General features: G+C 40.1%; 1 protein-coding gene across 1 annotated transcript in view; it reads left to right on the forward strand.

The window, feature by feature from the left end:
• LOC126816456 (carbohydrate sulfotransferase 15) overlaps nt 1-14,635 on the forward strand; it is a 59,775-nt gene extending 45,140 nt beyond the window's left edge. Inside the window, exon 8 of the mRNA XM_056099681.1 lies at nt 13,722-14,635. Within this exon, the coding sequence (XP_055955656.1) occupies nt 13,722-14,029 (308 nt within the window). The 3' untranslated portion in view covers nt 14,030-14,635. The remainder of the gene's footprint in view (nt 1-13,721) is intronic.
• The last annotated feature ends 8,069 nt before the right edge of the window (nt 14,636-22,704 follow it).

Raw genomic sequence — 22,704 nt, forward strand, 5'->3', positions numbered from 1 at the left:
CACGTACAACCGGGGAATCGAAACCCCGCTAGTTGACTCAATGACAGACATTATGATACAACGCACACACGCTAATCATTCGGCCATCTAACCCTCCGTTCTGAAATCATAAAAAATAGAACTTACTATCGGTAGATCTAGGCTTCCATAATTATAAGATCTGTATGAAATTGATATGCATTATTTAAATTAGTGAAACGGAAGAACATTCGTAGAACATTGTTAACGCTCCATGTTGCCTGGCAACTTATCTTTGATTATGTTATAGGATAAGACACGTCTGTGTTCTGTAAGTAGTGTTAAAGTAAGAACGGAATTATGTGTTTATAAACGAAACATTTTGTAAATATTGTTATTTTTTTTCTATATAATAAGAATATTTCGAGCTACAATTAACCATCTATAGATAAGGCACAAAGCAGACATTCTTCTTCATATAATTATTTTAGTCGTTCGGGTGGGGCGAAAACCTGAGGCCCCGTGTACATGTGCGCGCACGTAAAAGAACCCTTGACGGTTGGAATTCGATATAAGAGTAGGTCGTATAGCACACTGTATGTCGTATGCCCGTCTTCATTAACCCAGTCAGAGCAGAACAATGGGACGTTAAATCCCATTTCATTTCATTTTATACCGTTACAAACTTGCAGTGAATTAATGTATGATTCAGTTGTGTGACTAGCTTCTATACGAATTGTTTCTATTGTAGATGTGAAAAACGACTACCTAAAAATGTTTCGGCTAATAAAAAAACATTTACATACGTAATTTATTCCATGTGTTATTTAAAAAAAAAAAGAATATTGGCAAATGTTTGCTAGATAAAGGGGGGTGGATGGCCGAATGGTTAGCACGTGCGTGCTGTATCATAAGGCCTGTCATTGAGTCAACTGGCGTGGTTTCGAATCCCCGGTTGTACGTGACAAGGAGTAGGGTCGCCTGTCCAACCTCGTGGGTTTTCTCCGGGTCCTCCGGTTTCCTCCCACTGCTAAAGACGCCTACGCTCAAGCGAATTATTGAAATAAAAATAAACCATATGTTGGTCCCGAAATGACCTAGTTTGTGTCGAGTGGACGTTAAACACCATTTCTCTCTCTCTTTGCTTGATAAAAATGACTTTAATTTCAGCTTTTCGTCGTTACGTTATATTTTATCGGAATCCTAACTTTGTTTATGAGATATGAAGTCGACGATGACCGTACACACCCTAAAATATACACCCGTTAACAAACTATTTGTTGATAACATATAACACTTGAACTCAGCTGTTATATTTATTAGATACATAGTAACTTAATCCGTGTGTATGTGTAATGTTTGCACGTCAATAACATGTGCATTCATGTCATTAAACTGCATATTCAGCTCAAACATGTCTATATGTAAGAACAGGGGCCTGTTTAACGAAATTTTAACTAAGATAAAATCCAAATTTTAGTCATTTGATTGGATAATATTAGACTGATTGTAGTGCTTAGCCAATCAAAATTGAAGTATCTACTAAAATTTGGATTTTATCTTTAGTTAAAATTTCGTGAAACAGGACCCTGGTCGTTCTTGCTGTAATCGTTAAACATACAATATATAAGAGCTAAATCTCCCTATTGCAGGTCTTTCTTTACGCCTGAAATGTTATCTAAATTATTAACTAGACATTAATTAACCTATCCAGACCATAATCAACTCCAGATGGCATCGATAGCCTGCGATCTTTAGTGGATTATGAGCCGATTTACTGCATAACTTTCCTTCACGATTTAACGATTAAGTGGATAATCGAGAAATGAAATGAAATGGGGTTTAACGTCCTACTGTTCTGGGATAATCGAGACTATGTTGTTTATCGTACTGACTTTAGTAATGATGATCGAGGCTAGGCGGAAATTTCAATCTCTTAGTTCTCGGTTATAGTGGATCAATTTGAATGAAATTTTCAGCAAATTGCCTTAACATTATCTAGTTTTTAACTATTATAGTGAGAACTGCCAATTCGTTATCGAGTCTCCCATAATGTATCTTGTAATCGTTAAAAAATGTATATGTTAAAAAAAATGATTCAAATTTCTTTGTTTAAAGATGTAGCGTAGATGAAATGGGGTTTAACGTCCTACTGTTCTGCTCCGACTGGGCTAATGAAGATGGTCATAATTTATGTAACATTTGAAGCTACAATAAAGACCAGCAATATGCAGATTTAGCCCTTACATGGTGCATCTTTAAACTGCACATTCAGCTAATTAATTATGTAGATAGCGAACAGCAATAGGCAGCTTTACCTCTTACATAATGCGGGGGGTTGGATGGCTGAATGATTAGCGTGCGCGCGCTGTATCATAAAGTCTGTTATTGAGTCGACTGGCGTGGTTTCAAATCCCCGGTTGTACGTGGCAAGGAGTAGGGTCGCCTGTCCAACCTCGTGGGTTTTCTCCGGGGCGTCCGGTTTCCTCCCACTGCTAAAGACCCCTACGCGCAAGCGAATTATGTAAATAAAATTAAACCATATGTTAGTCCCGAAATGACCTAGTTTGTGTCGAGTGGACGTTAACCCTGTTTCTCTCTCTCTCTCTCTCCCTCTCTCTCTCTCTCTCTCTCTCTTACATAATGCATCCTTAATCTGCACATTCCGCTTCATTCTCATGTAGATAAATATACTGCCAATCATCCCCTCTAAAAAACGAGCAATAGAATGCACTGTTAGCAAGTTTTGGCACTTTGCGTGTAGAAAAAAATATAAATAATTTCATGGTGAATGTGCCAGATTCCAGATTCGATCCAACATAACGTGAAATACAATATAAATAAAACATTGTTCAACATCCTAATTTACTGCAATGAAAAGAAAATAAGGTTTAAGGGTATACTTTTTTACAGAGAGGTTATACTTTTCTACAAAGAAAGGAAATGATCGAGGTTTATGGAAATACTTTTTACAAAGAAAGAAAATGAGGTTTAAGGTTATACTTTTCTACAAAGAAGGGAAATGACAACGTCATAATTTTCTACAATGAATTGAAATGGGGTTTAACGTCCTACTTTTCTGCACCAACTGGGCTCTCTGAACTGTGTAACACAGATGTGGGTAGCAGGGATGTGGTGCTCACGACTGTCTTGTTGACTTGACTACTTTTTGCTTCTTATTTTATCTGTACCCATACATACCCTAACATTGCACTTACTATTTTGGCAGGCCTTGCCTCCATTTACTCGGTCAACTTCATTATCCCAGTCAGAGCAGAAAAGTAGGACGTAAAACCCTATTCCATTGCTATTTACCCGGAACTGGTGTTGTCACTTAGTACAAAGATAGCATAATTTGAATTAAATCCAAAAACAATAATCAAACATAGCAATGATTTTAATTAAATCTAAAAATATACTTACATACGGTATAGATCAGATGTAGCAGAGAAGACCCACACTCGAGAAATTATTTGTTTTGGTGTTGTGCCAACTCAGGAAAAATTAAAACTTGGTTTCTCTTTAAAACTGTATTAATGAATTTCATTTAATTATAATAAATATGAAACGTTATCAAGAAACTGATAAGTTGGCAATTTTCTGTATTATAAATATTTACCAGGGAAACTTTGTTTTAACTTGGCTATACCTGGCTCTACTAAAGTGGGGTATGTTGCTTGATTCAGATTATGTAACAGCTAAATCTGCCTATTGCAGGCATTTCTTTAGGTCGCAAATGTTATCTAAATCATTAATTAGATTAATTAGACATTAATTAACTTATCCAGATCATAATCAATCCTCGATGCCATCGATAGCCTGCAATATTTAACGGACTGGAATACATTTTTTGAAAAATAATTAAACGTAAAAGTAGATAGTCGAGACTTTTTTTTTATCGTTACCGACTTTAGCAATGATGATCGCGGCTAGCCTAAAATTCAAAAGCTAATATCTTGGTTCAGAGTGGAACAGTTTGACTGAAATTTTATCAGCATATTCTATTTACTTTGGGGGGGGGGGGGAATGAATGGCTAGCACGTGCGCGCTGTATCATAAAGTCTGTCATTGAGTCAACTGGCGTGGTTTCGAATCCCCGGTTGTACGTGACAAGGAGTAGGATCTCCTGTCCAACATCGTGGGTTTTCTCCGGGTCCTCCGATTTCCTCCCACTGCTAAAGACCCCTACGCGCAAGCAAATTTATGGAAATAAAATTGAACCATATGTTAGTCCCGAAATGACCTAGTTTGTGTCGAGTGGAGTCAAATTGATACACTATGAGCCGAGAAAGAAGCAGGTGAAATTTTTGCATAGACTCGGTCATCATTACTAAAATCATTTTATAAACAGCATAGTCTCGATTATCCACTTTTTCTGATTTATTTATCAACGGCCGTTAGCGGCATATAGGAATCTAATCCAGCCAACATCGAAGGCTAGCCTTGACATCGAGAGTTTATTATCGTCTGGATAAGTTAATTAATGTCTAATTCATAATTTAGATAACATTTCAGGCCTAAAGAAAGACTTGTAATAAGCAGATTTTGCTCTTGCATAATGCATGTTTAACTTATCCAGAACATAATCAACTCTAGATGGCATCGCTAGCCTGCGATCTTAAGTGGATTGTGATCCGATTTACTGCATAACTTTCCTTCTCGGTTAAACGATTAAATGGATAATCGAGACTATGCTGTTTAACGTACTGACTTTAGTAATGATGACCGAGGCTAGGCAGAACTTTCCTTCACGATTTAACGATTAAGTGGATAATCGAGACTCTGTTGTTTATCGTACTGACTTTAGTAATGATGATCGAGGCTAGGCGGACATTTCATTCGCTTAGTTCTCGGTTCATAGTGGATCAATTTGAATGAAATTTTCAGCAAATTGCCTTTACGTTATCTAGTTTTTAATTATTATAGTGAGAACTGTCAACTCTTTATCTAATCTCCCATAATGTATCTTTAACTATTATAACGAGAATAGTCAACTTTTTATCGAATCTCCCACAATGTATCTTTAACTATTATAACGAGTATAGTCAACTTTTTATCGAATCTCCCACAATGTATCTTTAACTATTATAACGAGTATAGTCAACTTTTTAATGAATCTCCCATAATGCATCTTTAAGTTGCGTATAGCTGGGTATAAATCGTTTATTTAAATTGGGGGGGGGGGGGGTGAATGATTTATGTAAGTTAGGCATACCTGAGTTTAACTGTTTTATTTAAGTTGCGTATAGATGGTTGTAAATCGTTTTTATTTATTTGGGATGTTCATGTTGAAATTTGGAAATTTGAGTCTTTAAAATATGAGGTGAAATATAATTTTCCAACAAAAGCACATCACGAACAGCTTGTTCACATTTCTATCGACTCTCCATAAACGCGAACCAACAGATGACTTATTTTGAACATGGTACACTTGGAAAACAAAAGTTCGGCAATCATTTTATCGAGTTGGTGGTTTGTGCTGGAATGTTAAGTCTTGTATTCGACCAATCTGTCAGAATCATGATACAATATAAAACACTGGAGAGATTTTAACAAGTCGGATTCTTACCATTCTTTCATGTCATTCTATTATTTACATCATTTCCCCTGGAGCAAAGAAAAAAAACCTCAGTCATAGTCTCTGATCTGTGCTTTCAAACAATGTTTTAACTCAAGAGAGTATTTCTGGTTAAAAAACAAAGGCTAACATTCCTTGGTAGTCAGAAGGTTTTCAGAAGGTTATATATAAGAATTCTGTCAGAATGGTCTGTAAGTAATTGTACCATTGCCTGCAGCTATAACAAATGGGTCCAGGAATTTAGATTGTTGGGCAATAGTTTAAGGAAATGTCGTCCCACCGGGGGCCAGTAAATGATTTGTGTTGAAGAGGAATAGTTACGTTTTTTTCCCAGGTGACAGAGCTGGAATGTTGGTTCCTTAAATGTTTTGTCGTTGTTGTGTTGTCTGGCCATTCGTAGTTTCAGGAGGGCACCAAGGTAGGTCACAAAGTAAGGCGCTGGATCAATAATCAGGAGGTCGCGGGTTCGATCCCGGTGTTCGCCGAGACCATTACTCGTGATTTTCCAGTCTGGCTTCTTCTTGTCAGTGGTGCAAGACAGAGGGCCTGGTAACGAACAGTGGTTCGGGACCGATGACCTGGTAACGAACAGTGGTTCAGGACCGATGACCTGGTAACAAACACTGTTTCAGGACTGATGACCTGGTAACGAACAGTGGTTCAGGGCCGATGACCTGGTAACGAACAGTGGTTCAGGACCGATGACCTGGTAACGAACAGTGTCTAGTCGAAACACCAATTCCCCGTATACACGTTGATGAAGAGTTGGCGGTAGCGCCGCTTCCCGGACAGCATTTCCCTCCTATCACACTGCATGTAAGTCTTCGTTAGAACGTTAGAAGTCTTTGTTAGAGGAGGACGCTAAACCCCATTTCTTAAACATACATTACGCAAGAGCTAAATCTGCCTATTGCAGGTCTTTCTTTGGGCCTGAAATGTTATATAAATTATTAATTATCCAGACCATAACTCTCGATGCCATCGATAGCCTCCGATATTTACTGGATTTGAATACATGAATGATTTAACGTCAAAATGGATAATCGAGACCAGGCCTAAAATTCAATTGCTAATACCTCGGTTCAGAGTGGAGTAATTGGACTGCACTTTTGAGCATATTCTCTTTACGTTATCGATTTTTAACTATTATAGCGAGAACTCTTTATCTAATCTCAAATAATACCCCTTTAAAGGGACAATAACACTCTTGCTGGCTTGAAAGCTCCAGAAAATAAATAATATCTCTATCTAAGTACTAGGTGTTTAAGTGTCCTACCTGTTGTGTAAATTATCCATTACATCCTATTTTACTTGTCCAGAGGGTTCGAAAATATTTTTAAATCAAAGTTTCATTTGAAAAGGTTTACGTTAGACGTTTCAAACCATTATGTTGAATTTTTCAAAATTTTTAAATAAGGTGTGTTAAGATGAAATTTGTATTATCAATTAATTGAAATATTCTAAAATAGTACAATTTGTTGACCAGAATAAAGATTGGGACATATTATTCAGTTACAACAAGAGTGGTATTGAGCCTTTAAATTATGGGTGATTATAGCAAATGGGTCTCTTATTCTTCGACCAATCTTCTTACAATGTGCATCAAACTGTTCTGTATACAATTTCACCTTTTTCCTTCATTATGCAGCTACCGCACATTTTTTGGCTATGTGAAAATAAACCATTATTCGTCTGAGAATGCTGCTTGCTTCCAGGATCCAATTGTTGACATTCTGAAATTCACACGCATTTTTCTTACATCAGCTGTTGTAAGAATTTGGGGGTGTTATCTTTAATTCTTGCAGACGATCTGCTGTTGGTAATCTCTGGATATTCTTTTTATACGCCCACATTGAAATATGGTCGTATATTACCATTGCTTCCGTCTGTCCGTCGGTCCGGCGTCCACGATTGCCTTTGGGCGCTCTAGAGGTCAAAGTTAATATCCGATTGACTTTAAATTCACACGCAGTGTTTAAGGTCATGAGACGAAGAATCTTATTGATTTCCGATTATTACTGTCAGAGTTATGACCCTTGATTACATGAGAAATAACCCTTGTTGACGAACGGACGACTTAGCTGCTGTGGGCGTATGTTTCATTGTCTGGCAACCTATCTTTATAACTTCGGTCTGGGTTTAAATGGTCTCTTGGTTACCCTTAACATCTGTGTATGTCCACAGAAAGGTGTTTAATAAAATATTTGTACAACACAGTAGGCGTTCCCTTGAGTAGTGGACGATAAATCTGGGTCCACCCTTTTATACATTCCACCCCTTTGTACATTGCCGTGTAACCAACATGTCATTACACACGTAATCATGATCATAAAAAATTATCATATTTTAATCCCAATATAGCCATGTTGACGAGGCGTTGCATGACATTTCATCGCATTCCACGTACGTAACTAACGCTCAATAACCAAACGATAGCTAGCGGGTTTTTTTTTAACTTCTCTGCAGGTAGTGTGGATCTGTTGGTCAGATTGCGCATTCCATAGGATCGTAGTTGAAAACTCCAATTTTCGCTCTGACTTTACGTCATGGGTCGTTTATAAATCAGCCTCCTGGGATTTTACGTCATAGATCGTTTATAAATCAGCCTCCTGGGATTTTACGTCATGGACCGTTTATAAAGAAGATTCCTGCGATTTGTTTAGTTGTAAGAAAAGAAGATAAAACGTCACGTGATCTTGTTGTTTATTTGGATTGTAGAGATTGGATGTGTGTGTGTTTATTGCTACAACATTCACATTTATTGATAAACGGCTTCAAAAATAATGTTGATCTTGTAAATCGACGCCATCTTTAATGAGTCTAGAGGAACAGATATTATTGGCGTGTTAGCACGAATATACAAACGATATTCACAGGGGTCGATTCAGAGATGTGACTTCTGCGCACTAGCCGTGACCTTGAAAATGGAGAGAGAGAGAGAGAGAGAGAGAAATGGGGTTTAACGTCCACTCGACACAAACTAGGTCATTTCGGGACTAACATATGGTTTAATTTTATTTACATAATTCGCTTGCGCGTAGGGGTCTTTAGCAGTGGGAGGAAACCGGAGGACCCGGAGAAAACCCACGAGGTTGGACAGGCGACCCTACTCCTTGTCACGTACAACCGGGGATTCGAAACCACGCCAGTCGACTCAATGACAGATTTTATGATACAGCGCGCGCACGCTAACCATTCAGCCATCCAACCCCCCTCTTGAAAATGGAGAAATAATTTTACAGAAAGCGGCATTTCCTCCAACGCTTTAAATTCTACCTTTTAAAAACCACTCTCGAAAATCGTGAGGGAGCTAGTTAGCTTAATATGGCTCTACTTGATATAATATGAGAGAGAGAGAGAGAGAGAGAGAGAGAGGAGGAGTGAACAGGGCGGCTACATTACAACCCAAAAACAACAAACAAACATAATCTTTAAGTGGCATTTAGCGATTGGAAAACACATTAATAGAACACAATTTTTATGGGAAACAATCACTGGTTTATTCTAAAAGCACGACGTTTCGACAAGTATCCTCTTATCGTTATCACTCCTTGTCACGTACAACCGGGGATTCGAAACCACGCCAGTCGACTCAATGACAGATTTTATGATACAGCGCGCGCACGCTAACCATTCAGCCATCCAACCCCCCTCTTGAAAATGGAGGGAGCTAGTTAGCTTAATATGGCTCTACTTGATATAATATGAGAGAGAGAGAGAGAGAGAGAGAGAGAGAGAGAGGAGGAGTGAACAGGGCGGCTACATTACAACCCAAAAACAACAAACAAACATAATCTTTAAGTGGCATTTAGCGATTGGAAAACACATTAATAGAACACAATTTTTATGGGAAACAATCACTGGTTTATTCTAAAAGCACGACGTTTCGACAAGTATCCTCTTATCGTTATCACGATAAGATAAGAGGATACTTGTCGAAACGTCGTGCTTTTAGAATAAACCAGTGAATGTTTCCCATAAAAATTGTGTTCTATTAACAAACAAACACACATATTTTTGAAGAAACTCCTTGTCACTAACAATTTAATTTAAAATCCAGATTTCAACATTATTATTTAAATGTAACGAGATTGACAAATAGGTTTATGTTTCAAAATTAATATAAGTTTATGTGCAGAAAAGACTGACAGTTTGTTGGTGAGAAAATTTTTTGAACTTTTTGTAATTCTGAAACACTGTGGGGTCTTAAAAGTCAATTCTTAAAGATGCATTATGAAAGGGCTTTTTTTATGACTTCAACCGTATTAAAATTATTATTTAAACATTTATGTAGGCCTAATGTACATGTGAAACCAATAAATACCTATCGATATCATTGGATGGCTGCAATAGTTAGTGAATTAGAACACAAAGGCCATTTTGTTTTCGTAAGTCAAATTTGAAAACAATTTTGGGCTAGTAGGACTGCAGGGACTAATTGCGAATTCATCCCAAATCCGCCACGTCGTTGGAAACAGCAGTGGGCTATTTTCAGTTTCATTATTTATTCAGACGCCTTGAAACCACTGGGTACAACTATGGAGCGGAATTTACGACATTATTCCAACTCTAAACCTAGGGTGATATAAAAGAGAGAGAGAGAAATGGGGTTTAACGTCCACTCGACAAAAAGTAGGTCATTTCGGGACTAACATATGCTTTAATTTTATTTCAATAATTCGCTTGCGCGTAGGGGTCTTTATCAGTGGGGGGAAACCGGAGGACCCTGAGAAAACCCACGAGGTTGGACAGGCGACCCTAATCCTTGTCACGTACAACCGGGGATTCGAAACCACGCCAGTTGACTCAATGACAGGCCTTATGATACAGCGCGCACGTACTAACCATTCGGCCATCCAACAATCCTACATACTAGCATACATTATGTTAACAGTTATAATTATGCCGAGAATTCCGCTCCATATAAAATAGGTTGCGCCTGATGAGTCAAAAGAAAACAGTAGTTTTTAAAGACAAACAGGAATTGGCGATAAAGAAGTATTATCAGTTATATCTGACAGTTTTAATCATCGTCGTTATGTGAGAATACGATGATGTGTTGTTTGTACTGTGGGCGGTAGAAAACAGCCATACCGTATACCTTAAAAAATATAACCCATACCGTATACCTTAAAATATATAACCTATACAGTATACTTTAGAAATGAAATGAAATGGGGTTTAACGTACTACTGTTCTGCTCCTATACTGGACTAGTCAAGACTGGTATACGCCATACAGTGTGCTATGAGAAAAAAATTGCCCGGGCAGTGGCACTATGGCCTACTCTTATATCGAATTCCATCTGTCAAGGGATCTTTTACGTGCACGCCAATGTATGCGCGGGACCTCGGTTTTTCGTTACATCCGAACGACTAGACAGCTGTCCTTGTCATTACCACAGAGAACGTTTCTCGTGATCTGGAGCGTGGATTCCACTTGTCATTGATGTAAGACGGGATAGTTTGACGAGGAACAGTGTCTAGTCGTTAGGATGGGACGAAAACGCGTAAAACAAAACCCTTGACATTTCGAATTCGATGCAGAGTAGGTCCAAAACTAGATTGTATGGTTTCTGTTCTTGGGGGCTAACGTATGTTTCCATGTTTCCACTAAGGCCACCTGCAGTTTTTCTCAGGGTCACGAGATATTCAATTCTACCGCTAACCCTAATCTTACCCCATGAACTGGCTTAAGCCTTACCCTTACCCTAACCAACAATCTCGTGACCTTGAGAAAATCTGTAGGTGGCCTTGGTAAATAGATCTGACCGTAGAACAGTAGGGTGCTGAACCCCTCTTTTATTAGATCGAGTACGGTATGTTTATCGTCTGCTACTCAACCCATCTCCCATTGCGTCAATCAGCAAACTAACTGACGTTTGAAGATAAGAAATCCTGTATTAAAAGATAAACTTTTCTTTTGTTTGGGGTGGTTAATGCCAGTTAATTTGTTTTGAAACCTAATCAAAGAATTCCTCTGAATAAATATGCTACTGTTCTCTTTCATTAGACTCTACAATAATTTATATCGGTTAATAATGTTTCCCTTGTCAGTGGTGCAAGACTGAGGGCCTGACAGTTGTCTAGTCGTTCGGATGGGACCCAAAAAACAAGGTCCTGTGTATACATTGACATGCACGTAAAAAATCCCTTTGCAACTGGAAGAGTAGACCATAGTGCCGTTGCCCGGGCAAAATTGCCCCCATAGCACACTGTATGGCGTATGCCCGTCTTCAATGGCCCAGTCAGAGCAGAACAGTAAAACGCTAAACCCCATTTTATTTCGGTTAATAATGTAATTTCAACTTCCAGGCGTGAGTCTGGTAATTGTTGGGACGAGGGGGTTGGGGTGGGGATCAGCTAAAAAAAAGAACACATTTGCTGTGGGTTGATCGAATTGATTTAAATGCGTTATGAATTTGGCCCCGAAACCATCAAAATCTCCACTACCACTGTAATATCGACGGGGGCATATTCATTTAGGGGGATTGGATGGCTTAGTGGTTAGCACGGGCGCGCTGTATCATAAAGTCTGTCATTGAGTTAACTGGCGTGGTTTCGATTCCCCGGTTGTACGTGACAAAGAGTAGGGTCGCCTGTCCAACCTCGTGGGTTTACCCCTACGCGCAAGCGAATTATGGAAATAAAATTGAACAATATATTAGTCCCGAAATGACCTAGTTTGTGTCGAGTGGACGTTAAACCCCATTTCTCTCTCTCTCTCCTCCCTCTCTCTCTCTCTCTCTCTCTCTCTCTCTCTCTCATATTCATTAAAAGTGGCTGTGTTGGGGTCGGGTCGGGTTTAGATCTATTTGATAAGGCCAACTTCAAGTTTGGTGAAAGGCCACGAGATATAAACAGGACTAGCGCTAATCTCAACCCTAACCCTAGACCTTGCCCTAATCCAAACCTACAATCGCGCCAACAATCACGTGCCGTAGTCTTATTCACATCTCAGCGACCTTGACGAAAATTGAGTTGGCCTTAAAAAATAGATCTATCCCTCTAAACTGTCAAAATGTAAACCACCGGAATCGTAATCGCAAATTCTTCATCTTAGCTAAAAAGCTTATAGATTTTCTGAAAAACACTGATTACACTTGACATTTTCTCTTAAAAGTATTTGTGGAAATATTTATAATATGTTTGTCAACACTCTGTGAAACGGCAATAAACAAAAACTCTAAAGATCCATTTCCTGTTTAGAATGATGGCTGTGTGAAAATATTTAGAAAGATGTTTGCCAAGTTTCTTGTGAAATAATTAAAATAACGGATAGTCCAACATCTTCATTTAATTATCAGCCCACATAAAATGTACAGCTTCATTTGAAAACAAACATATCTGAATAAAAACCATTCACTTTTTTTTCTGTCATCCTTTTCGCTAAATGGCTTCATTTTGTCCAATTATCGTGCCAAAAATATGACTGTATGTCCTGAATAAAGAAAAACGTATACCATTAGTTTAGACAGGGTATTTCTCGAGACTAGGCCTAAAATTTAATTGTTTATATCTCGGTTCAGAGTGAAGCAATTTGACTGGAATTTTCAGCGTATTCTCTTCACGTTATCTTCCTTTTAACTGTTATAGCGAGAACTGTCAGCTACATGTATTTATCTCATCTCCCATTTAAAGGACAGTGCACCGTCCAATAGTTTTACATAATGAGAGAATGGGAGAGAAATGGTCAACTCTTTATTAAATGTATGTTTAGATATTGCCTGACAAGAACAGCGGTCTAGTCCTTCGGATGAGACGAAAAGCCGAGGTCCCGTGTATACATTAGAATGCACGTAAAAGATCCCTTGGCAGTTGGAATTCGATATAACAGCAGGCAATAGTGCCGCTGCCCGGGCAAAATTTCCCTCATAGCACACTGTATGGTGTATGCCCGTCTTCATTAACCCAATATAGGAGCAGAACACTCGACGCAAACTAGGTCATTTCGTGACTAACATATGGTTTAATTTTATTTCAATAATCGTTTACGCGTAGGGGTCTTTAGCCGTGGGATGAAACCGGAGGACCCGGAGAAAACCCACGACGTTGGACAGGCGACCATAATGCTTGTCACGTACAACCGGGGATTCAAAATTATCATTAGCGTGTAGTATTGCCAATCATATGAATCCAAAATTTGATGTGTTTAAACCATTTTCGTGTTCTTTCTTTCGTTTCAGGAGATTTAACTAAAGCAGAGGCTGATTTTATAATCGGACAACCGGTGGCCAACCCTAGACGGAAAGGCGATAAGAAGTATGGAACGATGCACGAATCGACGCGAAAAATGTTAGAAGATTTTTATGAACCTTATAACAAAAGACTCGCCCTGTTATTGAACGATAACCAATATATGTGGAAAAATAAAGATAGAACTAGTGCAGGTGCTGGGAACGTGCAGAAGTCACGTGGACCGGATGTACGTTCTAAACGTTCTGGGAGATATGTCAGCAAACGTCGTCAACAATTAAAACAACACAATTCATAAAAGAAGTGTAATTCGTGAGAAGGATTAGTGAAACTGGATAAAAATAAGAATATATTTATTGTATGCGCGATATCTCGGTGACGGTTTGTGGGATTCTATCGGATTAATAACATTTTATTTCAATCTGATTAAAACACAGATCCTATTTCGTTTCGTTCTTTTATAGTTCAAACTTTCGTTTTACTTGTCTTTACTACACTAGGATCTGGAAGAGATGTTATCATTGACGTGTTCTGAATGATGTAAGTGATTAGCCAATGAAACGGTCTATAGGCCAGCTTTAGGCGTGTTTTGCACGGAACTGTGGGTAATCCACCAGTAACGTCAAAGCTGATTGGTTAATCAAATGACTGACGTCATAGGTCAAAAGCTGCTCGTATAACCTCTGACGCGACCTATCGCTACAACTTGTCAGATCTTCATGTAGTGTAGGCCATCGAAACTATAAAAAAACCGAAACGAAATATAGATCTGTATTATAATCAGATTAATTGTATTTATTCGGTGAAAATGTCAGTTCAATGACGATCGCCCCAGCTAAACTGAAATAAAACTTGTAAAAATTGAACATATATAATTGACAAGGATAAACTTTGTTATACTTTTTTTTATTGTTTCGGTCCGCCTATTCGGTTAATGATTCTATTTGCCCCTAAAATATTTCGGTAAAGAGAGAGAGAGAGAGAGAGAGAGAGAGATCGGGTTTAACGTCCACTCGACACAAACTAGGTCATTTCGGGGCTAACATTTGGTTTAATTTTATTTCAATAATTCGCTTGCGTGTAGGGGTTCTTTAGCAGTGGGAGGAAACCGGATGTTTCGGTAAAACGCATTCTACACCTGTGGCACTTGCGACAACATAATATTACCGGTACCTTTGAGTCTGATTCAACAGCCAATCCAATTAACAAGTTACTACTTTTCTATACCTATTGGCAATCCTGAAAATAAGGCACCTGTCAAGACAATGTCAGGCACAGATTCAGGCTTTGTCAGGCACTAAACCTCTGGTGCCTGTCATTTTGTCCGGCACTGATTTGTATTTTTTATTGATATTATTAATACATGTCAGGCACTAAGTTGAAAATGTCAGGTACTATTTCATTGATACCTGACATTTTGTCAGGTACAGCTAAAACCGTTATTTCCAGGCCTGCCTATTGGGCTAATGTAGACGGGCATACAGGAACAATTATGCCCGAGCAGCGGCACTACGGTCTACTCTTCTTTCGCGTTCGAAATACCAAAGATTCCTTTTACGTGAATACCAATGTATCGACAGGGACCTCGGTTTTTCGTCCCATCGTTACTGTTCAGTATACTGTCCGACTTTATTCACTTACTAAATAGCACTTAATGGGGGGTGGGGGGGGGGGTACGGTGGCTAAGTGGGCAAGATGCTGGCTCGCTAGCCTGGAGGTTGGAGGGCTTGACAATGACGAGCACAGCTGTCTAGTCCTTCGGATGAGACGAAAAACCGAGGTCCCGTGTATATATTGGAATGCACGTAAAAGATCCCCAGGCAGTTGGAATTCGATATAAGAGTAGGCGATAGTACCGCTGCCCGGGCAAAATTTCCCTCATAGCACACTGTATGGCGTATGCCCGTCTTCATTAGCCCAGTTCGGGGCAAAACAGTAGGACGTTAAACCCCATTTTATTCACTTACTAAATGCCACTTAAAGGATTATTGTTTATTATTATACTACATGGACTTCAAATACAGATGTAACGTCACCCTTTGATGTTGGCGTACCATTATTTCAAATAATGGTACGGGCAATGTGCCAAGCATACTACTAGTTGAAATATTGGACCCGCGTGACGTATTTCATTGAAATGCACGTGCTGGATAGTGTCTGTATTTTAAGTTGTTTAATGGTCTCGTGCAAGACAGTGCGTAATATATAGGTATTGCCCTCGTACTATCGCACTCGTACGATATCAATATATTACTTAATGTCTCGCACTCGACCATTAAACTATACTTATAAACCAATCTGTCAAGACAGAGATCAGATGTCCAGGACACGTTCGAATAACGAGGTGGATCGAGAAAAATATCAGAATTATTACTTATCATGGATAGGCCTGTGTATACGTTGGCGTACACGTAAATGAAATGGACTGGGATTGGGCTAATGAAGATGGGGTGCACGTAAAAGAACCCTTGACGCTGCAATACGATGCAGAGTAGACCCCCATTTGAAACGCCACTGTCCGGGAAAAATTCTTCCGACCAATATATTGTAATGACAATGCGTTAGACGTCACTCCTTTCCTTCCATGTCTTATAGCCTGTGAACACAATATAAAGGGAAGGGGGGGGGGGGGGGCGTGACTTGTTGGGATCTTAATCAGGGTGTCCATTTATTTTACCAACAGGTACCTTTCTATCTACTGGGGTGGGGGGGGGGGGTTGGATGGCTGAATGGTTAGCGTGCGCGCGCTGTATCATAAAGTCTGTCATTGAGTCGACTGGCGTGGTTTCGAATCCCCAGTTGTACGTGACAAGGAGTAGGGTCGCCTGTCCAACCTCGTGGGTTTTCTCCGGGTCTTCCGGTTTCCTCCCACTGCTAAAGACCCCTACGCGCAAGCGAATTTATTGAAATAAAATTAAACCATATCTTAGTCCCGAAATAATCTAGTTTGTGTCGAGTGGACGTTAAACCCATTTATCTCTCTCTCCCTCTCTCCCTCTCTCTCTCTCTTTCTCCCTCTCTCTCTCTCTCTCGATTAGAAATGAATAAAATGAAATGGGGCTTAACATCCTGCTCTTACGCACCAACTAGGCTAATGAAGACGGGCTTACGCACCAACTAGGCTAATGAAGACGGGCTTACGCACCAACTAGGCTAATGAAGACGGGCTTACGCACCAACTAGGCTAATGAAGACAGGCTTACGCACCAACTAGGCTAATGAAGACGGGCTTACGCTTACTGTCAGAGGTTCTTTTACGTGCACGCTAATATATACACGGGACCATGGCTTCCCGGACCATCTAATTCCGAACAACAAGAGATTATTTCGTGTGGTGGGATACTCAGTAATGGTTTTCATTTTCTCATCACGTGTATTGTCGTATATCGTTTTAGATATACATATTATATATGGTTCATGTACATATAAAATAGCATGTAAAAAATTATTTCGATTATTGTAATCGATAATTTATGATCGATTCTACGATTATTGATTATGGAAGAAAACGTTGTTGTTGTAATAATATTTAATTTTATATATAGACTAAATGTATATTATTATGTTGCTGTATATTGTTATAAATATACATATTCACAACCTGTATTTACCAGTTCATTTCTAAAACGAGATATAGCCATTCCAAATTCTATTTTAGGCCTAAATCTATGGTTAGACTAAAAGCTAAGGTCCATTGCAGATTTCATCATAGGTCACGAGATGTAAATAGAATTAGGTTTAAGAATTTGGGGGAGCGGTAGGGTTAACCCTACAATCTCGTCAACAATCACGTGCCTTAATTCTAATTACATCTCGTGACGTGCGACGAAATCTGCAACGGGCCTTAGCTTATATCTTTTACCGTATATCTATGGAGGGTTTCGGGTTCAAAATTCGATCTAAAGGGTAGAAGATCAGAGGTAAAAGTGAAAATTATTTGGGGGAGCGGCAGAGCTAACCCTGACCTATAATCTCATTAACAATCACGTGTCCTAACCCTATTTACATCTCATGTAGTATGACAAAATCTGCAATGGGCCTTAGCTTATATCTTTTACCGTGTCTATTTAATAGGCCTGCGGTAAAGGGAAGAAGTTCAAGCGTAAAAATGAAAATTCTTTTCTGAAAGGGGTGGCATCGATGCGGGTTAATTAGCTAGAAATATTAACCCTTTTCCTTCTGCAAATTAAATTCGAGAACCGTGACAAACGTGGGTTTGATGACAAAGGTTTATTTGCAAGCTAAGGATGAATGTTTCTCATTTATGTTTTTTCGCGTTATTTTTCCAGTACCTGTAGCGAGAAAACGGAGAGTGACCGTCGATCGCCCACCAGGGCTTATTGATTGTCTCATCTTGGTTGGTTGTTTGGCAATGAGAGGATTGATTATATTTAGGATTCTCTGGAATATTTCTAGACTCATCCTCACGTAGCTTGTTTTTCTATACATGCAAGAGTCGCCCAATTTGAGCTAGTTACTTATAATACTAATCATCCTGATCATCATGTACAAAACAATATTAATTAAAGTATTCAACGCGATGACGACTAAAATGAATTTACAGGTGTTTTTTCCGTGATCGCCAAAGTCGTCGTGTAGTGTGCTCAATCCACTTATATTGAGGCGATATTTGTCGCCAGACTCGTCTCTTAAATTGTCGCATAGTGTGCGCCAGGCTTTATATTTTAATATCAGATTATGGACAATGCCGACGTTCTTCTAAGATAACTTCTCCCTCTATTAATGCTGTCACATCTGGGATGAGCCTAGCAATAGATAATTGGAAGAAGAAAATCTCTAATATCAGGAAACTTAATTGTACAAACCTTACAGCTTATTTCTGTCTCAAATATGTTTCTTGTGGAAGTAAATTATTAAACACCATCTCAGAATGTCCCAATAAGCCTCTATGAACACCGCTAAGTGGGTAAGACGCTAGCTCGCTAGCCTGGAGGTCGGGTGTTCGATCCCTGCATTGGCCGAGAAAGTTCATCCAGATTTTCCGGCGTGGTTCTCCCTTGTCAGTGATGCAGGACGGAGGTGCTGACAAGCTAAGCTGCCTAGTCGTTCGGATGGGACGAAAAACCGAGGTCCCGTGTACACATTGGCGTGCACGTAAAAGATCCCTTGGCAGTTGGAATTCGATATAAGAGTAGGCCGTAGTGCCGCTGTCCGGGCAAAATTTCCCTCATAGCATACTGTATGGCGTATGCCCGTCTTCATTAGCCCAGGTTAGGAGCAGAACAGTAGGACGTTAAACTCCATTTCATTTCATTTCATTTCTATGAACACCAGTTGCCAACATCGTCAACAACCACTGACATTGAGGAACCATACTGGAAAATCCCGATAAGCTTTCTCGGTCAACGCGGGGGATCGAATGATTGCCATGAGAAAATGGTAATAAAGCAATTTTGTGGAGTTGAGGCATTTGCTCGATGGCCGTTTTATCCACCAATCATCACACACACACCATAAGGACAACGTCTTTTTTTCTGGTAAAACTTGAGCAGACACAGTACGTAATAGATAGTAAAAATAATCTAACAAAAATTTTTACTGGTGCGTTAAATACATCCTGCAGGTTGGCCGCGCTATTTAAAGGGAAATAACTCTTTTAAAATGACAGCGGATATGGATACAGACCACATCTCATTGGTTCTAGCAAATTATTCGTCGGATAGTCGGCAGAACGATCTTCACCACGGAAATAAACTGCTACCCCCTGGTGCCTACACTAGTCTAATCGAATAGCGTTCTCATAGTACAAGCTCCAATCTTCTTGTGATCTTGGGAAACAAGTTCTATAGGCATTTCCCAAGGTATAGTCACTTCCTGGTCCATTCATGAGAACAGCCGTGAGGGGTTTTTTTCTGTAGCGACCGATCACAACTGCTTATCAAGTTGCCAGCTTAAGCCTAGCTCACAACCCACCGCGCGTGTTACTACGGGCAGTCTATGGGTGGAATTTTAGTAAACCCGTCCGTGAGTCTTACGCGCCACGAGCGTATGTTCGGCACCGTAGAAGATCAATGCTGACCGTAGAGACGTTTGGTCGGTCCTGCACATACAACATTTTCGCGGGGTTTCTTGGAGCTGGTCTGCGAGCTACCAGGCCCTAAGAACCGTGCGTGTCAAAACTCTTATGGAGGATTGTGAGCTAGCCTTTAAGCCTAGCTAGCTCACAATCCGCCATATGGGCAGTTTACGAGGGAAATGTTAGGAACGCGATTGTGATACTTACGTGTCACTTTCGTGTATTCGGCACCGTAGAAGATCGCGATACAAGGAGAGTAATATAAATAATATAAAAGAGAGAGAGAGAGAGAGAGAGAGAGAGAGAGAGAGAGAGAGAGAGAGAGAGAGAGATAATATGAAATGGGGTTTAACGTCCTACTGTTCTGCTCCTAAACTGTTCTTCTAGACAGGAGGCGAAATAGATTTGTATACATGGTAAATGTACTAATGAAGACGGGCATACGTCATACAGTGTGCTATGAGGGAAAATTTGCGACGCTACGGCTATACTCTTGTATCTAATTCCAACTACCAAGGGATATTTTACGTGCACGCCGATATGTAAACGGGACCTCGGTTTCCGTCCCTTCCGAACGACTAGACAGCTGTCCTTGTCAGGCCCTCCTTCCTGCATCACTGACAAGGGGAAAACACGAACTTTCTCGGCCAATGCAAGGATCGAACACCCGACCTCCAGGCTAGCGAGCCAGCCTCTTACCCACTTAGCCACGTGATCCAGAGAGAGAGAGAGAGAGAGGGGGGGGAGAGAGAGAGAGAGGGGGGGGGGGGTAACGTCCACTCGACACAAACTAGGTCATTTCGGGACTAACATATGGTTCAATTATATTTCAATAATTCGCTTGCGCGTTTGGGTCTTTAGCAGTGGGAGAAAACTCACGAGGTTGGACAGGCGACCTTACTCCTTGTCATGTACAACCGTTGAATCGAAACCACACCAGGCTCAATGACAGACCTTATGATACAACCGTTAACCATTCGGCCATCCCACCCCCATTAGGTTAATCCGAGCTTTCTCGTGTTTTCCTAGGTGGAATTCAAAGCGTTGGCGGAAACGCCGATTTCCGGAAAATTAGTTCTCTTTACCACACTGTATAGATAAACACATTTTCAAGATCACGGTTAGTACGCAGAAGTCACACTCTCTGAATCGCCCCCCCCCACCACCACCCTCAGTAATAATATAAAATACATGTCTAGTATAATACTAGGTAATGAAATGAAATGAAATGGTGTTTAACGTCCAATATTTCTACAGTTTCTACAGTAACCCAGCTACTGAGTATACATACGTCATGCAGTATACTACAAGAGAATATTTCTTTTGACACCGGCGTTTCCGCTTACTCCTCCCCGAATTGCAACGCGAGACCTCGTTTTTTCGTCTCACCCGAAAGACCAGGCCCCTAGTTCACAAAGTATTCTCAGACTTAAGTTAAGAATTTACTCAACTTTCAATCACTGTTTATGTGAAATATCTTTGATCCAGAAACACAAAACTTTGCACATAGTTTCTTATTGATGTATTTGATACATTAAAACAACAAAAGTTTTATAAAGGGGCTATATTTTAGTTAATATAAGGCGAACAATTTTGAGTAAATTCTTAAGTCTGAGAATGCTTTGTGAACGCCGAGCCAGATACCCTCCGTTCTGTACCTGAACCATCACGATTAATTTGGTTGTACCAACCGAGTTTAATGAAGACGGGATTGTAGTGTTCTAAGGGAGAATTTTGTGAACTCGGGGCCAGATACCCTTCGTTCTGTACCTGAACCATCACGATTAATTTGGTTGTACCAACCGAGTTTAATGAAGACGGGATTGTAGTGTTCTAAGGGAGAATTTTGTCTGGGCAGCGGCGTTATCTCCTATTCCAACGGTCAAGAGTTCTTTTACGTAAACAAAAACGTGTAAACTATACCTCGGCTTGTCGTCCAAATAAACGTGGTTCATCATTAAGTAATGAAAGGAAATGGCGTTTAGCGTCCGTAATGAAGATGGGCATACGCCATACAGTGTGCTGTGGGGGACATTTTGCCCGGGTATCGGCGCTACAGCCTACTCTTAAATTGAATTCCAGTTGCACGCCAATGTCGTTCGTTCCATCAGAACGACTAGACAGCTGTCATTGTCAGACCGTCTGTCCCGAATACTCGCCTTTACGATACACCAAGCCAACCGGGTTGCTGACACGTTGTACAGGAAGTAACTTAGTTTCATGTTATCTTATCTAGATTAAACGTCATAATTTTAATATTGTTCCTAGTACGACACGGATGTTAAAGTCTACTCGACACAAACCAGGTCATTTCAGGGCTTAATATCGAGAGAGAGAGAGAGAGAGAGAGAGATAGAGAGAGGGGGGCGGGGGATTTAACGTCCATTCGACACAAACTATGTCATTTCACGGCTAACATATGGTTCAATTTTATTTCAATAAGTTGCTTGCACGTAAGGAGCCTCTAGCAGTGGGAGAAAACCAGAGGACCCGGAGAAAGCTCACGAGGTGGGACAGGCGACCATACTCTTTGTCTTTGTAGTTGTTGGGGACCACGGTGGCTCAGTGAGTAAGACGTTGGCTCGCTAACCCGAAGGTTTCGTGTTTGATCCCTGTATTGGCTAAGAAAGTTCATGGGGATTTTCCGGCGTGGTCCCCCCTTTTCGGTCGTGCAGGAAAGATGGCCTGACAAGGAACAAAGTATAGTTGTTCAGATAGGACAAAAAACGGAGGCCCCCGTGTGATCCCTTGACAGTTGGAATTCGATATAAGAGTATGTCGTAGTGCTGCTGTCCGGACAAAATGTTCTTTATAGCACACTGTATGGCGTCATACCCGTTTTCATTAGCTCAGTTGAGTCAGAACATTAGGACGTAAAAACCCATTTCATTTCATTTCTTTGTGGGTCATCGGAATGTTGAAGGCCAAAGCGCAGA

This window comes from Patella vulgata, chromosome 3 (assembly GCF_932274485.2).
Source record: "Patella vulgata chromosome 3, xgPatVulg1.2, whole genome shotgun sequence".
Lineage (NCBI taxonomy): Eukaryota > Metazoa > Mollusca > Gastropoda > Patellidae > Patella > Patella vulgata.